General features: G+C 47.1%; 1 protein-coding gene across 3 annotated transcripts in view; it reads left to right on the top strand.

The window, feature by feature from the left end:
* Window positions 1-23,200, top strand: part of LOC110486489 (phospholipid phosphatase-related protein type 5) — a 58,251-nt gene that overhangs the window by 16,997 nt on the left and 18,054 nt on the right. For all 3 annotated transcript variants that reach the window (XM_036941201.2, XM_036941203.2, XM_036941202.2), the window contains exon 3: window positions 7,647-7,835. In XM_036941201.2, coding sequence (XP_036797096.1) covers window positions 7,647-7,835 — 189 coding nt within the window. The remainder of the gene's footprint in view (window positions 1-7,646; window positions 7,836-23,200) is intronic.

The following is a 23,200-nucleotide window of genomic DNA, read 5'->3' as shown; positions in this document are numbered from 1 at the left end:
TGCAAATTCTTCCTCCAGGCTAACGGAACCATAATTTCCTGATAAAAACAACACCATCCCAACTGAACAGGCTGAAATTCCATGATTTCAACAGCTCTTACACAGTAAGTGCATTATCATTTTCACAATTTCAGAGTGTTATTTTGACCTTAGAAAGTGGAAAAAATATCTATATTTGTTTTAACTATTCTACCCCTTTTTAAAGGATTTTTTTCATACTGGCTAATATTACAGTTTTTTTTCGATTGCTAAACGACAGTGGGCACAACTGGAGTCACATGTGCAAACTCTAACTACAGTCTGCACTACCAACAGTCACCTGAGCTAAACAGTTCACATCACCTGCAAAACTCATTCCAAGCAACACAACTCTTAACACATGGCTCAAAACACGCTCAGTGCAGCCAAACACTATGCACAACCCTCACTGAGATAACACACACTGTCACTCAGAACACACTGAGAGTAAAAACACTAGCATCAAACACCAATACAGAAAATACAAACTTTTCATCTTTACAGTTTGAACAATTTCAGTGACTTCATACAAAGTAATATTTTCTTCAAAGAAAAGAGTGACATTCTTTCAAATGATTTATTACATTTTTTAGAACATAACAATTCTTTAAGGTAAATGAAAATTAGCAGTTTGCTTCAATAGAGGTCGAAACTAAAAGTACATACTGTAATTCGAACAAATAATTGAGGGGCTAATCCTGCCTCTCTCTAGCATCAGGCCACAGGTTTTCTTCAACATCACATCTAATGTTTTCTCTTGCCATGCACCTGGGGAAGAACCTTCTGGGGTGCCTTATCCATTCCTGGCAGTCGTCTGGACTTGTGTCCTCACATCCGGCACGCATGGCTTCCAAAAGAGACATTTGGTCATGTGGGTGGTGACCAAACACTTTCCACCTCCAGGCAGAGAAAAACTCCTCTATTGGGTTGAGGAAGGGTGAATATGCAGGCAGGTACAAGACCATAAATCTGTGATGTGCTGCAAACTAATCTGTTACAGCTGCAGAGTGGTGAAAAGCAACGTTATCGCAAACTATGACAAAAACTTGGGGGTTTCTTACTGGCTCCCCCTGTTCTGCTGGCACTAGCTGAGCATAGAGCTGTTCTAGGAAAGCTATAAGCCTTTCTGTGTTGTATGGGCCAATGAGTGGTGTGTTGAGAAGCAAACCATCATTGGCCATTGCAGCACACATGGTGATATTTCCTCCTCTTTGGCCTGGAACCTCCACAGTGGCCCTTTGACCTATAACATTCCTTCCTCTGTGCCGTGTTTTGGCAAGGTTAAATCCAGCTTCATCGATAAATACAAATAAATGTGGTCTTTCCAGTGCTTCCACCTCCATTACTCTCTGAAAAACAGTAAGTGCACAGTTTTACTGTAGAAATGCTAGTGTTTTTTTTTACTGTAAATATTTTGTATAGCTGTGTACGTAACCTCAGACGTCTTACCTGGACATATTGGTATCTTTGCTCTTTTACCCGTTCACTGTTTCTCTCGAACGGTACAGTGCATAACTGTTTCATTGTAACTTGGTGTTTCTTTAGGACTCGAGCAATAGTTGTTGTGCTGACAGAATTAACATTTTCAAATATATCATTATCAGCCAGCACTCTATCTTGAATCTCCCGCAGTTTTATTGCATTGTTGACAACAACCATGTCATCATGAGCTGTTCTAGGAAAGCTATAAGCCTTTCTGCATTTTCCTGCGCATCTGAAAATATTTTTCCTCTTCCCCCTGTTGGGGGCACCTTTGGGTCCTGTTGTAAAAATATATTTTACAGTTTAACTTACTGTAATATATATCTGTGTAAATATTCTATAATTGCAATACAAAATAGATTCCTGTAATGTTTTCATTTACTGTAAGGATGTAACTCTCACCTGTTTGCATGATGGAAAATTCGCATTACAGATGCCACTGTGGATCTTTGCAGATTGGGTTGCACCCTCAACCCTGCCTCTCTCAATGAGAGACCATGGTTCACGACATGGTCTATAAGTGTAGCCCTTATTTCATCTGAAATAACAGCTCTTTGTCTTCTTTGTCTTCCTCCACGCATCCGCCCTCTCCCTGCCACCCTTCTCCCTCCACGAACCCATCTTCCTTGTTCCATTTCCAAAATGAGTCTTTCTGAGCTCTACCTATATATACTGTAATATGTGTGTGTGTTCACTAACAAGTCTAAAACAAGACACCTGCTTAGCTGTCACGCCCTGACCATAGTTTACTTTGTATTTTCTATGTTTTGATTGGTCAGGGTGTGATCTGAGTGGGCATTCTATGTTTCATGTCTTGTTTGTCTATTTCTATGTTCAGCCTGATATGGTTCTCAGTCAGAGGCAGGTGTTCGTCATTGTCTCTGATTGGGAACCATATTTAGGTAGCCTGGGTTTCACTGTGTGTTTGTGGGTGATTGTTCCTGTCTATGTGTTTTCACCAGATAGGGCTGTTTAGGTTTTCGTTACGTTCATCACGTTCTTTATTTTGTAGTGTTTGTATTGATTCGTGTTTTACGTTTGTTCATTAAAACATGGATCGCAATCTACACGCTGCATTTTGGTCCGACTCTCCTTCACATATAGAAAACCGTTACAGAATCACCCACCACCAACGGACCAAGCAGCGTGTCAACAGGCAGGAGCAGCGCGAGGAGAAGCGCAATAAGGATTTTTGGACATGGGAGGAAATCCTCGACGGGAGAGGACCCTGGGCTAAACCAGGGGAGTGTAGCCGCACTAAGGTGCAGCGGGAGAAGAAACAACAGGAACAGCCCAAGGAGGAGTACAGTATGGAGTATACTACTTGGGAGGAGATCGACAGGTGGGCGGCCGACCCAGGGAGAGTGCCGGAGCCCGCCTGGGATTCGCTGGAGCAGTGCGAGGAAGGTTACCGTAGAATGGAGGCGGTGAAAGCAGAGAGGCGCTGGTATGAGAAGGCAGCACGGCGACGCGGATGGAAGCCTGAGAGGCAGCCCCAAAAATTTCTTGGGGGGGGGCTAACAGGGAGTATGGCTATGCCAGGTAGGAGACCTGGGCAGACTCCCTGTGCTTACCGGGGGGCTAGAGAGACCGGACAGGCACCGTGTTATGCAGTGGTGCGCACGGTGTCTCCAGTGCGGGTGCATAGCCCGGTGCGGTATATTCCAGCTCCGCGTGTCTGCCGGGCTAGATTGAGCGTCGAGCCTAATGCCATGAAGCCGGCTCTACGCAGCTGGTCCCCAGTGCGTCTCCTTGGGCCGGTTTACATGGCACCAGCCTTGCGCTCGGTGTCTCCGGTTCGCCTGCATAGTCCAGTGCGGGCTATTCCACCTCGCCGCACTGGCAGGGCAACCGTGAGTATTCAACCAGGTAAGGTTGGGCAGGCTCGGTGCTCAAGAGCTCCAGTGTGCCTGCACGGTCCGGTTTTTCCAGTACCACCTCCACACCCCAGCCCTCCGGTAGCAGCTCCCCGCACCAGGCTTCCTGTGCGTGTCCTCGGCCCAGTACCACCAGTGCCAGCACCACGCATCAGGCCTACAGTGCGCCTCGCCTGTCCAGCGCTGCCAGAGCCTCCCGCCTCTACAGCGCTGCCGGAGTCTCCCGCCTGTTCGGAACTGCCAGTTTGCAAGGAGCTGCCAGTTTGCAAGGAGCTGCCAGTTTGCAAGGAGCTGCCAGTTTGCAAGGAGCTGCCAGTCTGTAAGGAGCTGCCAGTCTGTAAGGAGCTGCCAGTCTGTAAGGAGCTGCCAGTCTGTAAGGAGCTGCCAGTCTGTAAGGAGCTGCCAGTCTGCAAGGAGCTGCCAGTCTGCAAGGAGCCGCCAGAGCTGCCTTTCTGCAGGATGCCGCCAAAGCTGCCAGTCTGCAAGGAGCCGCCAGAGCTGCCAGTCTGCAAGGAGCCGCCAGAGCTGCCAGTTAGCATGGAGCAGCCAGAGCCGCTAGTCAGCATGGAGCAGCCAGGGCCGCCAGTCAGCATGGAGCAGCCAGGGCCGCCAGTCAGCATGGAGCAGCCAGGGCCGCCAGTCAGCATGGAGCAGCCAGTCAGCATGGAGCAGCCGGAGCAGCCAGTCAGCATGGAGCAGCCAGAGCTGCCAGTCAGCATGGAGCAGCCAGTCAGCATGGAGCAGCCAGAGCTGCCAGTCATCATGGAGCAGCCAGTCAGCATGGAGCAGCCAGAGCTGCCAGTCGACCAGACTCTTCCAGATCTGCCAGTCGACCAGACTCTTCCAGATCTGCCAGTCGACCAGACTCTTCCAGATCTGCCAGTCGACCAGACTCTTCCAGATCTGCCAGTCGACCAGACTCTTCCAGATCTGCCAGTTGACCAGACTCTTCCAGATCTGCCAGTCGACCAGACTCTTCCAGATCTGCCAGTCGTCCAGACTCTTCCAGATCTGCCAGTCGTCCAGACTCTTCCAGATCTGCTAGTCGACCAGGATCTGCTGAAACCGCCAGCCAGCCAGGTTCTGGTAGTTTCTACTACCTGCCTGGGCTTCCTCTCAGTGCTGAGCTTCTTCTCAGTGCTGAGCTTCCTCTCAGTGCTGAGCTACCCATCTGTCCCGAGTTACCTCTGTCCCGAGCTGTCCCTCTGTCCCATGTTATCATTGTGGTGGGTAACCTATTTAGGGACGTTTAGGAGGGGGATTAAAACTGTCATGGAGTGGGGTCCACGTCCAGCGCCAGAGCCGCCACCGCGGACAGATGCCCACCCAGACCCTCCCCTATAGGTTCAGGTTTTGCGGCCGGAGTCCGCACCTTGGGGGGGGGGTACTGTCACGCCCTGACCATAGTTTACTTTGTATTTTCTATGTTTTGATTGGTCAGGGTGTGATCTGAGTGGGCATTCTATGTTTCATGTCTTGTTTGTCTATTTCTATGTTCAGCCTGATATGGTTCTCAGTCAGAGGCAGGTGTTCGTCATTGTCTCTGATTGGGAACCATATTTAGGTAGCCTGGGTTTCACTGTGTGTTTGTGGGTGATTGTTCCTGTCTATGTGTTTTCACCAGATAGGGCTGTTTAGGTTTTCGTTACGTTCATCACGTTCTTTATTTTGTAGTGTTTGTATTGATTCGTGTTTTACGTTTGTTCATTAAAACATGGATCGCAATCTACACGCTGCATTTTGGTCCGACTCTCCTTCACATATAGAAAACCGTTACATTAGCCTTTCAGCTGAAATTGCAATCAGCAGTGTTTGAAAGGCACAAGGCTGAAATCTATTCCGTTTTGAATGTGTGGTTCACAGTTTTGACAGCAGTGTGTTAGCATTTGAACAAAGTGCTGTAAATCCACAGTGTTGTGCAGGTTGTGGCTAAAGTCATGGGATAAGTGTGTAGAGTTTTGAAAACTGTGTTCAAGCAATGAAAAACGAACTAGAGTTTGGTCCACATGAACTGAGTTTTGCACATGTGACTCCAGTTGTGTCCACTGTCGTTTAGCAATCGAAAACAACTGTAAATGGGACCAGCCCACATTGTAAACAGTACTGCCATGTTTCACATTGTGACCATCCAATCACAGGTTACGAATTATGACTGACCAGGGATTGGTTGACATGAGCTCTGACAGCAGCACAGCTGGACCAGTCAGATACAGGCAGATTGGTGTGTGTGAGAGAGAGAGATACTGTAGACAGTGATTGAGTGTGAGAGAGGTAGGAAGAGAGAGACAGAGAGAGAGAGAGAGAGCAGCAGCAGAGGGAGGTTGAGGAGGTGTCAGGGTGTACATAATGTGTCTGAACATCACCAGTCCAACGAGTCAGATGAAAGTGAGACTGGCACAAAAAACAACAAACCCACAACTGGATTTGGACAAGAGGCCACCTGAATGGGCATAATGTCCTCACTACTGTTACTGTGTCTTATTGAACAATGTACTGCTAATAACACAATGCCATACATTATCTCATATGTCTTTAAAATGCATTACTGTGAGATGAACAGTTCTCAGAATGTAATGATTCAAATCCAACCCAGATCCCTCCCAGATCATATGTAAAATAATGGTACGGGGAAATGATATGACTCACTCCTACTTCAAAATATCTCTGTTTCTCTCCAGGCTGTTGGGGATAAAGATACACAATGAGAGAATAACATTGGCTTGGGATGTGATAAATCTGGGGCTTTGGGTATCATTGTTGATAAGATAATGTTGTATCTGGAATAGGCTACACTATTGCAGATGTGTTACTTAAACATAAACCTACTCCGCATACTCATTGTTAGTATAGAACATACAGTTAATAAACAGTATAATTTAATATAACGCCATTTATAAAGTATATGAGTTTATGTTGAGTTCTTATGTATCTTTCAGTGATGCTGCTGGTCTTCATTACAATGTTCTCCCTTGAATCATTCTGAAGGAGGACAAGATCACGCTAACCTAAATATACTATACTTTCACACTTTATGCAATCATAAATCCTGTTGAGAGGAAATGAAATTACACAATATTGTGAACTCGTCTCTACCGTTACATTCTTCACCATGACAACCGCACATGGCATAACATGTCTCTCTCTCAAGGGAGGGTAGAGAGAGTGAAGAGGATTCTGAACAAATTAAAAAAATATCTGAGTACCCTGGTGTGTGTGTGTGTGTGTGTGTGTGTGTGTGTGTGTGTGTGTGTGTGTGTGTGTGTGTGTGTGTGTGTGTGTGTGTGTGTGTGTGTGTGTGTGTGTGTGTGTGTGTGTGTGTGTGTGTGTGTGTTGCAGTGTCTATGGTCATAGGGCAATGGAGCACAGATAATATCCTAAGGGAGTGTCCCCTCAACATGTCCCCTCACCCAGGAAAGGGGCTATTACTATCCCTTCACTTCCATGATAAACGAGGCCATACAGCTAGGATTTGTTTTGTGTATTTGAGTTAAGTCAGATGCAGCTCCATTCCACCATACTACTGTACAGTGTACATTCCATGAGATACAAAAAGTAATGGAAAAGTATATTTTGGTCTATTCAATATGGGGGAAAATATTACATGTAGACACCATTTTCATATTTTTTTTTTAACTGTAAGACGACTTGCAATTGAGTTGATATTTCAGTAGTGTATCTCTGATATCCATGGACCTGCCTGTATAAGAAAAACCCTGGAGTCAGACATCAATCAGTCACAGGGGATGTCAGCTCATATAACTGGTTTGGAGGATGCTTATGATCACATTCACACTACTCTTCACACACAGCATCCAAAAATACACCCACTGCTCCTCCGTAGTAGACTCAGACTCACCGATACCAATGCAAGCAGTTCCCTCTGTATCTCACACTCTTTTCACCCTCCTCACTCCCAGTCTCTCTTTCGCTCTCTGATATTCTTTGTTTTCTCTCTTCATGTTGCAGTAGAATTCTATCTTTATTCCATCTTCCTCCTCTCCCCTGTAGATGCTCCCTTCTCTCTCTCTCTCTCTCTCGCTCTCTCTCTCTCTCACACACACTCCTCTGTCTCCCGCTGCACTGGTCAGGCTTACAGTAGGTGCTCTCTCCCTCTATTGATCTCTTCACCGGACCTCTCTCTCGCTCCCATCACTCCTATGCCTCTCTCCGTGGATGAGGGGAACCGGGACTTGACTCTCCCTCCTTCCTCTCCTCCGCCACCTCCTCCTCCTCTTCTTGCCTAACGCGGGGATCATGTTCTATTTCCAGCTGGTGATCATGGCAGGGACGGTTCTCCTGGCGTACTACTTTGAGTACACAGACACGTTCCCCGTGCACATCCAGGGCTTCTTCTGCTACGACAAGACGTTCTCCAAGCCCTACCCCGGCCCGGATGACACCAGCAAGATACCCCCACTGCTGGTCTACTCACTGGTTACAGGCATCCCCTGCTTCACGGTAAGACCATGTGGTTAATCCTGTGTGTGTGTGTGTGGGGGGAGGGGGGGGGGGGGGGGGGCTCGGCTCGGCTCTGGATCTGTATATTACCATTCATAATTTGTCTGAATGTTGGTGAGTCAAAGCATCTCCAATGTGTCTCTGCTTTATGACAGACATGATGAACAGATTGGTGAGCCACATGTGGAGCGCCCTCCCTCCATTTCAGAGCCTGTCACAGAAAGGTTGTGTGTGTGTGTGTGTGTGTGTGTGTGTGTGTGTGTGTGTGTGTGTGTGTGTGTGTGTGTGTGTGTGTGTGTGTGTGTGTGTGTGTGTGTGTGTGTGTGTGTGTGTGTGTGTGTGTGTGTGGTCAGCCAGGGAGGAGAGCTCAGGCTTGTGGAGAAAGCTGTGTATGGACAGACGTAAATAGAGATTGAGTAAAGATGTAATGGAAACAAACAGAGTCGGAGAAACGATTGGCGAGAGAGTGAGAAAACAGAACATGGAAACAGCAACGTTTTAGAGGCTGTGAGGGTGATAAGGTCAGTGGGTTTCATTTGAAATAGACAGAAAGGCCAATTGAATGAAGATGAGAGACAATAAAGAGAGACAAAGAACCACAGAGATGGTGGATAGAAAAGAGATGGTAATGTGGATGGAAGGGTACCAATGTTGTGGAGCTGTCAGTGTGAGAGATTCAGTGGGCGTAAAACATGGAGCACCTGGCACTGAACAACACAGGCCAAACCTGCTTCCTTGTTTCAGACAACAGACAATAGCGGCCTTAGCTGAAAACCACCTCAATCTACACAATAAAAGACCACAACAGCTTTAAAGTGCATTAACCAAGATTTGACCTGGGTCAAGCCTCATTTCACTGCATCAGAGCACAGCCAAAACCTGACCTAACCTTAACTGACAGGGGCCAAACACGTAACCAGTGGGCAGGCATATTCATAACACCTCCCGCCTATAGTACCTCTGTCATTTTGTTGTTGACTCTAGTCTAGAGGCATTTGATCCCTTTTCCCAACAGCTACAGTACAGTGCACCAGTCAGTCCTTTACCTTTGCTTGTTGGCCAGTGTATTTGGGTCAGAGCCAGTTCTCCAGGGCTAGTAGTTGGCACTATCCTCCTCACTCATCTTCCCAGGGGTCCCCTCTTTCCTAATTAAAGTAGTCAGTCATCCTTTGACGTCTCAGCTCTCTGCATTAGGAGCCAGTCCCCTGCTTAGAGGCCAACAGTATCCACACAGACCAAAGAGGGAACTTTGTTTGGCCACTTTCACGCCTCGTCTGTGATTTTTCAGTTGGTGCTTGTTGATGATTGACCCCTTTTCTTAGAATGCTGCATTATGTATGAAGTACTACTGTATGATGACCCTGTGGGTCTCTGCTGTGACAGCAGCATTTACAGTACACTGATACCGTCACAGATCTCATAGCTGTTTTATGTACAACACCGTGTTGGAACTTTGTCCCGAGTGTCTGTGGTGGTCACCAGTCCAGTGGTTAGACCTAGTATTTGTAGAAATGACATCGTGATGATGTAGTGTCAGTATCCAGTGGGCTCTACTAGAAAGGGTTTGTAAGTGATCTAGAAAAAACGGTGGTAAAAAAAAATAATGAGGGTGGATGATGAATGGGCAGCAGTTGATATCACGCTGAGGTAACGACGGGATCCTCTACACCAGTGTTATCACGCTGAGGTAACGACGGGATCCTCTACACCAGTGTTATCACGCTGAGGTAACGACAGGATCCTCTACACCAGTGTTATCACGCTGAGGTAACGACAGGATCCTCTACACCAGTGTTATCACGCTGAGGTAACGACAGGATCCTCTACACCAGTGTTATCACGCTGAGATAATGACAGGATCCTCTACACCAGTGTTATCACGCTGAGGTAACGACAGGATCCTCTACACCAGTGTTATCACGCTGAGGTAATGACAGGATCCTCTACACCAGTGTTATCACGCTGAGGTAATGACAGGATCCTCTACACCAGTGTTGTCACACTGAGGTAATGACAGGATCCTCTACACCAGTGTTGTCACACTGAGGTAATGACAGGATCCTCTACACCAGTGTTATCACGCTGAGGTAATGACAGGATCCTCTACACCAGTGTTATCACGCTGAGGTAACGACAGGATCCTCTACACCAGTGTCATCACGCTGAGGTAGCGACAGGATCCTCTACACCAGTGTTATCACGCTGAGGTAATGACAGGATCCTCTACACCAGTGTTATCACGCTGAGGTAATGACAGGATCCTCTACACCAGTGTTATCACGCTGAGGTAATAACAGGATCCTCTACACCAGTGTTATCACACTGTGGTAATGACAGGATCCTCTACACCAGTGTTATCACGCTGAGGTAATGACAGGATCCTCTACACCAGTGTTATCACACTGTGGTAATGACAGGATTCTCTACACCAGTGTTATCACGCTGTGGTAATGACAGAATTCTCTACACCAGTGTTATCACGCTGTGGTAATGACAGGATCCTCTACACCAGTGTTATCACGCTGAGGTAACGACAGGATCCTCTACACCAGTGTTATCACGCTGAGGTAATGACAGGATCCTCTATACCAGTGTTGTCACACTGAGGTAACGACAGGATCCTCTACACCAGTGTTATCACACTGAGGTAACGACAGGATCCTCTACACCAGTGTTATCACACTGAGGTAACGACAGGATCCTCTACACCAGTGTTGTCACACTGAGGTAACGACAGGATCCTCTACACCAGTGTTATCACACTGAGGTAACGACAGGATCCTCTACACCAGTGTTATCACACTGAGGTAATGACAGGATCCTCTACACCAGTGTTATCACGCTGAGGTAATGACAGGATCCTCTACACCAGTGTTATCACGCTGAGGTAACGACAGGATCCTCTACACCAGTGTTATCACACTGAGGTAACGACAGGATCCTCTACACCAGTGTTATCACGCTGAGGTAATGACAGGATCCTCTACACCAGTGTTATCACGCTGAGGTAATGACAGGATCCTCTACACCAGTGTTATCACGCTGAGGTAACGACAGGATCCTCTACACCAGTGTTATCACGCTGAGGTAACGACAGGATCCTCTACACCAGTGTTATCACACTGAGGTAACGACAGGATCCTCTACACCAGTGTTATCACGCTGAGGTAACGACAGGATCCTCTACACCAGTGTTATCACACTGAGGTAACGACAGGATCCTCTACACCAGTGTTATCACGCTGAGGTAACGACAGGATCCTCTACACCAGTGTTATCACGCTGAGGTAACGACAGGATCCTCTACACCAGTGTTATCACGCTGAGGTAATGACAGGATCCTCTACACCAGTGTTATCACACTGAGGTAACGACAGGATCCTCTACACCACTGTTATCACGCTGAGGCATTTTTTTATTAAACTAGGCAAGTCAGTTAAGAACAAATTCTTATTTTACAATGACGGCCTACCCTGGCCAAACCATCCCCTAACCCGGACGACACTGGGCCAATTGTGCGCCGTCCTATGGGATTCCCGATCACGGCCAGTTGTGATACAGCCCGAGACCGAACCAGGGTCTGTAGTGACGCCTCTAGCACTGAGGTGCAGTGCCTTAGACCACTGCGCCACTCAGGATGACAGTATCCTCTACACCAGTGTTTTCCAACTCCAACAGTACACCCTTTTGCTGTAGCCCTTGGACAAACACATCTCATTCAATTCATCTTGGGCTTGATGATTAGTTGACAAGTTGAATCAGGTGTGCTTGTCCAGGGTTACAATAGAAATGTGTACTGTTGGGGGTACCAGAGGATCAGGGTTGGAAAACTCTGCTTTACACAGAAGCAGAGCTGATTCCCTGCAGGGAGCCAGACCCCATGGAGTTCACAATCAGCTGTAGTGACGTCATTCTGAAGCTGGCTTTTGATTTAATGTTATCTCAAAAACACGTGTGTGTGTGTGTGTGCGTGTGTGTGTGTGTGTGTGTGTGTACACGCACGTCAACTGGATTATTCCAGAAAAACAAGTGAACTTTAAAAAGACAGCTGCATTTATTTATTTATTAATACATTCCATCCAGTAGGATACTGTGGGCTTTTACCCCAAGGCTGTTTCTGCATTTGCAGTTGCTGTGGCCCCTGGTCCACACGCAGATCGTCACACACATGCAAGCAAGCGCGTGCACACACACTTGAGTTTGGTTCATTGTAGGACATCTTAGAAGTAGGTCTGAGGCTTAATTACATTTCACATTTTAGTCATTTAGCAACTTACAGTTAGTGCATTCATCTTAAGATAGATAGGTGGGACACATATCACAGGCATAAAAATAAACATTTTTCTCAATAACGTAGCTATCAGTAGAGTCAGAGCTAGAAAGGGAGGGGGGGTCAAGTGCTGGATATGTTTATTTATTTATTTTTTAAATTGGGGGGGGGGGGGGGTCGAGGTGAGGAGGATGATTATTTAAGATAATGTTTGAAGAGGTAGGGTTTCGAATGTTTTCGAAAGATGGGCAGGGACTCTGCTGTCTTAGCTTCATGGGGAAGCTGGTTCCACCATTGGGGTGCCAGGACAGAGAAGAGCTTGGACTGGGCTGAGCGGGTGGGAGGACCAAGAAACCTGAGGTGGCAGAAGTGCTTGTGTTGGGGTGTAGGGTTTGAGCATAGCCTGAAGGTAGGGAGGGGCAGTTCCTCTTGCTAGTCCATGGGTAAGCACCATGGTCTTGTAGGCGATGCGAGCTTCGACTGGAAGCCAGTGGCGTGTGCGGAAGAGCGGGCTGACCTGAGAGAACATGTCTAATGGTAGATTCTATCTGGCAGTTGATGAGTGTGTGTATGTGTGTGTCTACATTGTCATGCAGAGATGTAGTGAGATCTGACGCATCATCCCAAGATTCCTTTATTAGTTCCCCCCATCAAAATCTCTGCCTAGATAAAGAGATGGATCCTCTGGACGGCCCTCTCACTTCAGTCTTAATGGACTACCACTTGGCCTACCAAACCTGCTCACCAGAGAATACTTTTGTGGCATATACTGTATTGTAGGCCTATGAGAGAAATACTGAATCTGGGGTGAATCCCAATACTCTACCGTGGCAAATCATCCTCTTCTACTCCAACAGTTATCTGAGAGGACAGAACAGATGGAAACGATGTGCTTAGTGCCCATTATGTGTGTCTCATTGAGGAGAGGCTGAATCTAACAGGAACCTGAGGAATTCACACTAGCAGTCCTTGGTTTTGCTAGCAAATAGGCTCATACCATAGCACGTCTGCCCATCCAGTCTCTTCATATCAGGAAAAGGTAATGGGGATGACAGGTAGCCCTAATGGAAGAGAAACAAGAGTCTTTTGACTCCTCCGTCTGTGTTTAAAATAGACTAGAACAGGGATCGTCAACTAAATTCAGCCATGGGCAATGTTTTTTTCTTGAGTGGATGGTCGTGGGGTCGGAACATAATAACAAATAATTTGCAAATTAACTGCAAGAAGCCCAAACAGAATTAATATTTGACTAAAACATCATTTCAAACCTTGCTTACATTTGTATACGATCACGTGCCTCTGCTTGGGAATGCTTGGAAGAGATTTCTGAAATTAAAATCACTTGGAGCTGATTTCCTAGTGTTTATACAGTATTATATGTCCAACAACAAATGATAAATAATACACATTTAATTAAAAAAACATACTTTTTTTACTCAGAAAATTGGCCAAATTCGCACAGGCTTGCCAGTTGGGGAAACCTGGATAAGAGTTGCCAGTTACCATTACCATGTCATTTCTTATTTCTTACTTTAGTGACATCAAAGTAATAAGGGATTGTGTAAGTAAGATGTCATTTAAGATTAGCTTCTCTTAACAGTTAGCCTTTAGAAATGGGGTTAGATGCTAGCTCTATGGGTGAGCTCTAGAACTGCTTGTTCAGTACAGTTCCATCAGGCCAAGTCGAAGTGAGATCTCATGCACATGATCCAACTGGCAGACAGAAACGTTTTAGGTGTCCCATACCCTATCAGCTGACTTTGCTCTCCTCACCCTTCCTCACCCCTCCTCACCCTTCATGTCTCGCCTCCCAATTAGCACCTTTCGTCTCGGAGCTGACCGAGAGTCTTTGCTCGTTAGCTTACATTCTAATTACCATGCAGATGATGGCAATTTAACCCAGAGAAGATGTTTTCTCTCCTGTGTCTCCCTGCTGCTCAGAGGCTGTGGGGTGGGGGGTTAGATCAACTTTAATATTGCAGACAGATTGTGGCTTTCATCAATGGAATTGTCTGCATAATTTCCAATCCCCCATATATATTTTTTTGTAAATATATACACTACCGTTAAAAAGTTTGGGGTCACTTAGAAATGTCCTTGTTTTTGAAAGAAAAGCACTTTTTTTTTGTCCATTAAAATAACATCAAATTGATCAGAAATACAGTGTAGCCATTGTTAATGTTGTAAATGACTATTGTAGCTGGAAACCGCTGATTGTATTATGGAATATCTACATAGGTGTATAGAGGCCCATTATCAGCAACCATCACTCCTGTGTTCCAATGGCACGTTGTGGTAGCTAATCCAAGTTTATCATTTTAAAAGACTAATTGTTCATTAGAAAACCCTTTTGCAATTATGTTAGCACAGCTGAAATCTGTTGTTCTGATTAAAGAAGCAATACAACTGGCCTTCTTTAGACTAGTTAAGTACCTGAAGCATCAGCATTTGAGGGTTTGATTACAGGCTCAAAATGGCCAGAAACAAATAACTTTCTTCTGAAACTCGTCAGTCTATTCTTGTTCTGAGAAATGAAGGCTATTCCATGTGAGAAATTGCCAAGAGACTGAAGATCTCGTACAATGCTGTGTACTACTCCCTTCACAGAACAGCGCAAACTGGCCCTAACCAGAATAGAAAGAGGAGTGGGAGGCCCCAATGCATAACTGAGCGAAAGGACAAGTACATTAGAGTGTCTAGTTTGAGAAACAGACACCTCACAAGTCTTCAACTGGCAGCTTCATTAAATAGTAGCCGCAACAACGTCGCTGTTGACGTTGAGACTGGTGTTTTTCCAAATTGTGTTTCGTTATAGCCTTATTCTAAAATGGATTAAATTTTAAAAATCCTCAACAATCTACACACAATACCCCATAATGACAAATTAGATTTTTAGAACATTTTCCAAATGTATTGAACGCAAAAGACAGCTCGAAATTGAGCTCAGAGCTCAGGTGCATCCTGGTTGCATTGATCATCCTTGAGATGTTTCTACAACTTCATTGGAGTCCACCTGTGGTAAATTCAATTGATTGGGCATGATTTGGAAAGGCACACAGTTGACAGTTCATGTCAGAGCCAAAACCAAGCCCTGAGGTCGAAGGTATTGTCCGTAGAGCGCCGAGACAGGATTGTGTCGAAGCACAGATCCGGGGAAGAATACCAAAAAATGTCTGCAGCATTGAAGGTCCCCAAGAACACAGTGGCCTCCATCATTCTTAAATGGAAGAAATGTAGAACCACCATCTCTTCCTAGAGTTGGCGCCTGGCCAAACTGAGCAATCGGGGAGAAGGACCTTGGTCAGGGAGGTGACCAAGAACCTGATGGTCAATCTGACAGAGCTCTATAGTCCCTCAGTGGAGATGGTTATCCTTCTGGAAGGTTCTCCCATCTCTGCAGCACTCCACCAATTAGGCCTTTATGGTAGAGTGGCCGGACGGAAGCCACTCCGCAGTAAAATACACATGACAGCCCGCTTGGAGTTTTCCAACAGGTGAAGCATGATGGTTGCAGCATCATGCTGTGGGGATGTTTTTCAACGGCAGGGACTAGGAGACTAGTCAGGATCGAGGCAAAGAGGAACAGAGCAAAGTACAGAGTGATCCTTGATGAAAACCTGCTTCAGAGCGCATAGGATCTCAGACTGGGGCGAAGGTTCACCTTCCAACAGGACAACGACCCTAAGCACACAGCCAAGACAATGCAGGAGTGGCTTCGGGACAAGTCTCTGAATGTCCTTGAGTGGCCCAGCTAGACCCCGGACTTGAACCCGATCGAACATCTCTGGAGAGTCCTGAAAATAGCTGTGCAGCAACTCTCCCCATCTAACCTGACAGAGCTTGAGAGGATCTGCAGAGAAGAATGGGAGAAACTCCCCACATACAGGTGTACCAAGCTTGTAGAGTCATACCATAGAAGACTTGATGCTGTAATCACTGCCAAAGGTGTTTCAACAAAGTACTGAGTAAAGGGTCTGAATACTTATGTGATTTAAAAATAATAATAATAATCATATGTTAACAAAAATGTCTAAAAACCTGCTTTTGCTTTGTGATAATGGGGTATCAAGCATTTTGATCAATTTTAGAATAAAGCTGGTACGTAACAAAATGTGGAAAGGTGAAGGGGTCTGAACTTTCGGAAGGCACTGTATATGCATTTTACAGACACAGTATATTTTACAATAGTTGTATTTTGTTCGTTTTTAGTCCCATCCTTCAGCTATCCCTCCATCTATCTCTGAAAACCATACAGTTTTATTTTCCACATATTTTTCCACTGGCTGTTTCACAAAGTTCTGAACCTATCTAATCTCATAGTTTCTACAGATAGTACATTAAAGATAAACATTTTTGCTGAGAGAATTACTATATTGATCGACTGACTATGACTTTTAAATCACCCAGCAGCTATTTGCAGAGTTGGCTCCAGGTAAATATTGCAATTCATCACTTGATTCAAAAGTCCTGCGCACCGGGAAAGCGAAATGTTCCCATGAAACAAACTCCGCCTACCCGGCGGACCGGCAAATCTGTGACTAAATCAAGTGCATCTACTGCGCTGCCCAATCGGATAGCTCAAATCACCGTGGCTACAGAGCTTCCATGACCCTGGCCACAGCCAAGTTTAAAGGCTACTAACCTACGTAAGATTTAATAACCTTTAAAACCATGACCATAGAGAGACCTGTCAACGAATACAGCAAAGATCTGCAGTTTTTGAGTGAGTTCATGTTTAAGTTTATATTCAACACTATTACAAAACGTGCTTCTCCGTACTTCCGCTCGGGCTGCAGCTGCAATGAATGAGTGGCCAAGTATCGATAGCCCTGCATTTTATTATTAGCAGCTTGTCGTGTCGATTTTAATATTAAAGAATATTTCACTTTCTCTGGTCATAGGGACAACATGAATTTGTGCATGAGGCAGATGTGGTGCGACTCGAGGTTCGCCATCCAGTGGAAGACAGTGTCTCCTCTCTCTGGTCAGTCTCACCGGAGGAAAGGAAGGATCGTTTTGAACGGTCATCCAACTCGGAATTCCACGTCAGAAACTCGGCATCTTTCTAGAGCTCCGACTTTTCGACCTGAAGATCACTCACGTCGTGATTTGACCTCGTTGACCGTCAGATGCAGGTACCATCAGTCCAGTAAAATAAAAAAGCAAATTATTTCAATTCATGCTCCACTGTGCCTCACACGTGCTAAACCAACTGATCTATTTTGTTATCAAAGCTCGAGTTTTGAAATATAATATGGTCTAATTAACAATATTGGCAGGCCAATCATATAGCCAGTATTCTGTGATCTGTATTAGGCCTACTGCCCAAACATCATTCCTACAACTGTTTGTGTGGGTTAATGTAAAATAATAATCTGAGCAGTAGATCTCAGCTTGCCTTTTGACTGCGAAAGTGATCTTGACTCAGAAAACGCTTGTGACCACTGATCTAGATCGTCTATGAGGCTGTGGAGGGATCCAAATAGTGGATTTAAAAGAACATGAATCATCACCGTACAATACTTACTGACTTTATTGACCACATGGGGACATTTTGTTGCAATGTCATGTGCATGTTTAAAGTGCCGTTTAAATACTAAACAGAATTGACAATACAACTTTCATAACCGTTACATACCAATACCTTTTTGGGGGGAAAAAGACTAGCCTGCTGGCCTTACTGAGTCAATAGGAACATTAGCCCGAGCTATTTAGGAGGGATATCACACCTGGCACAAATCATTGTCTAGTTGTGTTTTTCCTGCTGAGGGGTGCCCTATACCTGCGCCCAGAGGGGAGTAGTTCAAAGTCTGGGTACAGGGGGCAGCTTTTTAAACCCTGGATTTCTAAGCCCTTGATATTATTGTTGGATCAGATTTGAATAGATAACATTTCTATGGCCATAATAAATAGATATGCCAATAGTGTACAACCTTGTTTTACTCTTGACAGTTTAATACTTTCTGAAAAGTAGCCATTATTTACTATTTTACACCTAGACTTACTATACATAACTTGAACCCAGTGTATAAGAGATTTAACAAAATGTAAATATTCCAGGCGTACTTTATCAAAATACTTTTTAAAGTCAGTTATGAATACCAACAACTTCATAATAAGAATAACATCCAGCAACTTCATAATTATTTTTATTTATTTATTTTACCCCTTTTTTCTCCCCAATTGGTAGTAGTTACAGTCTTGTCTCATCACTGCAACTCCCGTACGGACTCGGAAGTGGCAAAGGTCGAGAGCCATGCGTCCTCCGAAACACAACCCAACCAAGCCACACTGCTTCTTGACACAATACACATCCAACCCGGAAGCCAGCCGCACCAATGTGTCGGAGGAAACACCGTACACCTGGAGACCTGGTCAGCGTGCACTGCAACAGGCGTGACACAGGAGTCGCTAGTGCGCAATGAGACAAGGATATCCCTGCCGGACAAACCCTCCCCAACCCAGACGACGCTGTGCAGACAAAAATAGGGAAGGCAATCAACAAAGTGAAGGAGTCCAGGTGAGTCCAATGAGCGCTGATGCACGTAATGATGGTGACAGGTGTGCGTAATGAAGGTGTGCGCAGCCTGGCGCCCTTGAGTGCCAGAGAGGGAGAGCGGGAGCAGGCATGACAACTTTGCTCTCTATTCCAAAATATTGTTTGGTGAATCATGGGGGACATAAGTTTCAATAAATTAGGTTGAAGATGAAAAAATAATGTAGTGTATTTTCCCCCATATTCCATCCAGTTCACTTTATTTTTTGTCATATATTACACTTGATCTTTCTTGAATAAGTTCCTCCATTTATTTTAGTTTTTCCTCTTAACATATTCTGTGCCTCTATGGTACAGTTTTTATTACTATCTGTACTGTTTGTCCCTCTATTTCCTTTGGTAATATGAGTTATTTTGACCTAAATTGCTTTTGTTTTAAAGATTAGTATTGAATTACATGACCTCTAAATGCACATTTAAGTGTCCCATAGATTAAGGGGATCTGCTGTGCCTATATTATGTCAGAAAAAGTAAGTTATACATTATTCTGTCCTGGTTAAAAACAAGGTGTTATCCAATAAAATGTTAATAAAATGTCCAATATCCTCACCAATGTGGAAATTCTATAAGAGTAATTCTATAAGAACTTTTGACTACCTTTTTTAATCATAGGGATACATACTGAAATTAGAATTTGGGTCCAGAAGGTAAGATGGAAGGAAGGATCAAATGAAGGACATCTGGAGTGCAAATGAGCGCACACACACACACACACACACACTGATGCAGATGGCAGGGTGGGCTCCAGGGGGACGTGTTGTCTCTTCTCTGCCATAGGACCATAAGTGTCTAGAAAGAGTCACTGTTGCCGCTGTGGACTGCTTCAGGGAAGGACAGGGTGAAGGAGGGGTGCAGAGGAGGAGAAGGTAAGGGAGGGGTGCAGAAGAGTAGGAGGTAAGGGAGGGGTGCAGAAGAGTAGGAGGTAAGGGAGTGGTGCAGAAGAGTAGGAGGTATGGGAGGGGTGCAGAAGAGTAGGAGGTAAGGGAGGGGTGCAGAAGAGTAGGAGGTAAGGGAGGGGTGCAGAGGAGGAGAAGGTAAGGGAGTGGTGCAGAAGAGTAGGAGGTAAGGGAGGGGTGCAGAAGAGTAGGAGGTAAGGGAGTGGTGCAGAGGAGGAGAAGGTAAGGGAGGGGTGCAGAAGAGTAGGAGGTAAGGGAGGGGTGCAGAAGAGTAGGAGGTAAGGGAGGGGTGCAGAGGAGGAGAAGGTAAGGGAGGGGTGCAGAAGAGTAGGAGGTAAGGGAGGGGTGCAGAAGAGTAGGAGGTAAGGGAGGGGTGCAGAAGAGTAGGAGGTAAGGGAGTGGTGCAGAGGAGGAGAAGGTAAGGGAGGGGTGCAGAAGAGTAGGAGGTAAGGGAGGGGTGCAGAGGAGGAGAAGGTAAGGGAGGGGTGCAGAAGAGTAGGAGGTAAGGGAGGGGTGCAGAAGAGTAGGAGGTAAGGGAGGGGTGCAGAAGAGTAGGAGGTAAGGGAGGGGTGCAGAAGAGTAGGAGGTAAGGGAGTGGTGCAGAGGAGGAGAAGGTAAGGGAGGGGTGCAGAAGAGTAGGAGGTAAGGGAGGGGTGCAGAAGAGTAGGAGGTAAGGGAGGGGTGCAGAGGAGGAGAAGGTAAGGGAGGGGTGCAGAAGAGTAGGAGGTAAGGGAGGGGTGCAGAAGAGTAGGAGGTAAGGGAGTGGTGCAGAGGAGAAGGTAAGGGAGGGGTGCAGAGGAGGAGAAGGTAAGGGAGGGGTGCAGAGGAGGAGAAGGTAAGGGAGTGGTGCAGAGGAGGAGAAGGTAAGGGAGGGGTGCAGAGAAGGAGAAGGTAAGGGAGGGGTGCAGAGGAGGAGAAGGTAAGGGAGGGGTGCAGAGGAGGAGAAGGTAAGGGAGTGGTGCAGAGGAGGAGAAGGTAAGGGAGGGGTGCAGAGGAGTAGGAGGTAAGGGAGGGGTGCAGAAGAGTAGGAGGTAAGGGAGTGGTGCAGAGGAGGAGAAGGTAAGGGAGGGGTGCAGAGGAGGAGAAGGTAAGGGAGGGGTGCAGAGGAGTAGGAGGTAAGGGAGTGGTGCAGAAGAGTAGGAGTTAAGGGAGGGGTGCAGAAGAGTAGGAGGTAAGGGAGGGGTGCAGAAGAGTAGGAGGTAAGGGAGGGGTGCAGAAGGGTAGGAGGTAAGGGAGGGGTGCAGAAGGGTAGGAGGTAAGGGAGTGGTGCAGAAGAGTAGGAGTTAAGGGAGGGGTGCAGAGGAGGAGAAGGTAAGGGAGGGGTGCAGAGGAGTAGGAGGTAAGGGAGTGGTGCAGAAGAGTAGGAGGTAAGGGAGGGGTGCAGAAGAGTAGGAGTTAAGGGAGGGGTGCAGAAGAGTAGGAGTTAAGGGAGGGGTGCAGAAGAGTAGGAGGTAAGGGAGTGGTGCAGAAGAGTAGGAGGTACGGGAGGGGTGCAGAAGAGTAGGAGGTAAGGGAGGGGTGCAGAAGAGTAGGAGGTAAGGGAGTGGTGCAGAAGAGTAGGAGGTAAGGGAGGGGTGCAGAAGAGTAGGAGTTAAGGGAGGGGTGCAGAAGAGTAGGAGTTAAGGGAGGGGTGCAGAAGAGTAGGAGGTAAGGGAGTGGTGCAGAAGAGTAGGAGGTAAGGGAGGGGTGCAGAAGAGTAGGAGGTAAGGGAGTGGTGCAGAAGAGTAGGAGTTAAGGGAGGGGTGCAGAGGAGGAGAAGGTAAGGGAGGGGTGCAGAGGAGTAGGAGGTAAGGGAGGGGTGCAGAGGAGGAGAAGGTAAGGGAGTGGTGCAGAAGAGTAGGAGGTAAGGGAGTGGTGCAGAAGAGTAGGAGGTAAGGGAGGGGTGCAGAGGAGGAGAAGGTAAGGGAGGGGTGCAGAAGAGTAGGAGGTAAGGGAGGGGTGCAGAAGAGTAGGAGGTAAGGGAGGGGTGCAGAAGAGTAGGAGGTAAGGGAGGGGTGCAGAAGAGTAGGAGTTAAGGGAGGGGTGCAGAAGAGTAGGAGGTAAGGGAGTGGTGCAGAAGAGTAGGAGGTAAGGGAGGGGTGCAGAAGAGTAGGAGGTAAGGGAGGGGTGCAGAGGAGGAGGAGGAGGAGGTGGTAAGGGAGGGGTGCAGAGGAGGAGGTGGTAAGGGAGGGGTGCAGAGGAGGAGGAGGAGGTAAGGGAGGGGTGCAGAGGAGGAGGAGGTAAGGGAGGGGTGCAGAGGAGGAGGAGGTAAGGGAGGGGTGCAGAAGAGTAGGAGGTAAGGGAGGGGTGCAGAAGAGTAGGAGGTAAGGGAGGGGTGCAGAAGAGTAGGAAGTAAGGGAGGGGTGCAGAGGAGGAGGAGGTAAGGGAGGGGTGCAGAGGAGGAGGAGGAGGTAAGGGAGGGGTGCAGAAGAGTAGGAGGTAAGGGAGGGGTGCAGAAGAGTAGGAGGTAAGGGAGGGGTGCAGAGGAGGAGGTGGTAAGGGAGGGGTGCGGAGAAGGAGGTGGTAAGGGAGGGGTGCAGAGGAGGAGGAGAAGGTAAGGGAGGGGTGCAGAGGAGGAGGAGGTAAGGGAGGGGTGCAGAGGAGCAGGAGGTAAGGGAGGGGTGCAGAGGAGTAGGAGGTAAGGGAGGGGTGCAGAAGAGTAGGAGGTAAGGGAGGGGTGCAGAAGAGTAGGAGGTAAGGGAGGGGTGCAGAGGAGGAGAAGGTAAGGGAGGGGTGCAGAGGAGTAGGAGGTAAGGGAGGGGTGCAGAGGAGTAGGAGGTAAGGGAGGGGTGCAGAAGAGTAGGAGGTAAGGGAGGGGTGCAGAGGAGGAGGAGGAGGAGGTGGTAAGGGAGGGGTGCAGAGGAGGAGGAGGTAAGGGAGGGGTGCAGAGGAGGAGGAGGTAAGGGAGGGGTGCAGAGGAGTAGGAGGTAAGGGAGGGGTGCAGAAGAGTAGGAGGTAAGGGAGGGGTGCAGAAGAGTACGAGGTAAGGGGGGGGGGGTGCAGAGGAGGAGGAGGAGGTGGTAAGGGAGGGGTGCAGAAGAGTAGGAGGTAAGGGAGGGGTGCAGAAGAGTAGGAGGTAAGGGAGGGGTGCAGAAGAGTAGGAGGTAAGGGAGGGGTGCAGAGGAGGAGGTGGTAAGGGAGGGGTGCGGAGAAGGAGGTGGTAAGGGAGGGGTGCAGAGGAGGAGGAGGAGGTAAGGGAGGGGTGCAGAGGAGGAGGAGGAGGTAAGGGAGGGGTGCAGAGGAGGAGGAGGTAAGGGAGGGGTGCAGAGGGGAAGGGGGAGGGGGTAAAGGAGTAGTGCCAAGGGTGAAATGACAAATTGATAAAGGTGAGAAGAGTACTAGATGATGAAATACTGGGAGTGGATAGAGAAAGATTGTTTGTGGAGGCACAGAAAGAGATGGTGGGAGAGTAGGAGTTTCCTTTATCTCCCTACGAGAAAAACACAATAGATCTAGTAGAGAGGGGTTGAAGTGAAGGTACATAGTACACACCATTAAGAAAAAGAGAGGTTGTCGCCTATTATTGTAAGGAGAATGACAGTGTCTAATTTAGCCACTGTGAAGTGGTGCTGTTTGGTATCCGTGCAGCAGGGCAATTTACAGGCAGCTTCACAGTCCTCAACACAATCACAAGGATTTTCTGACTGACCGCAATGATAATCAC

This window comes from Oncorhynchus mykiss, chromosome 13, assembly GCF_057628025.1.
Source record: "Oncorhynchus mykiss isolate SJ-2025 chromosome 13, ASM5762802v1, whole genome shotgun sequence".
Lineage (NCBI taxonomy): Eukaryota > Metazoa > Chordata > Actinopteri > Salmoniformes > Salmonidae > Oncorhynchus > Oncorhynchus mykiss.
Note: the sequence above shows the minus strand (reverse complement) of the source record. Positions and strands in the feature narration are given on the sequence as shown.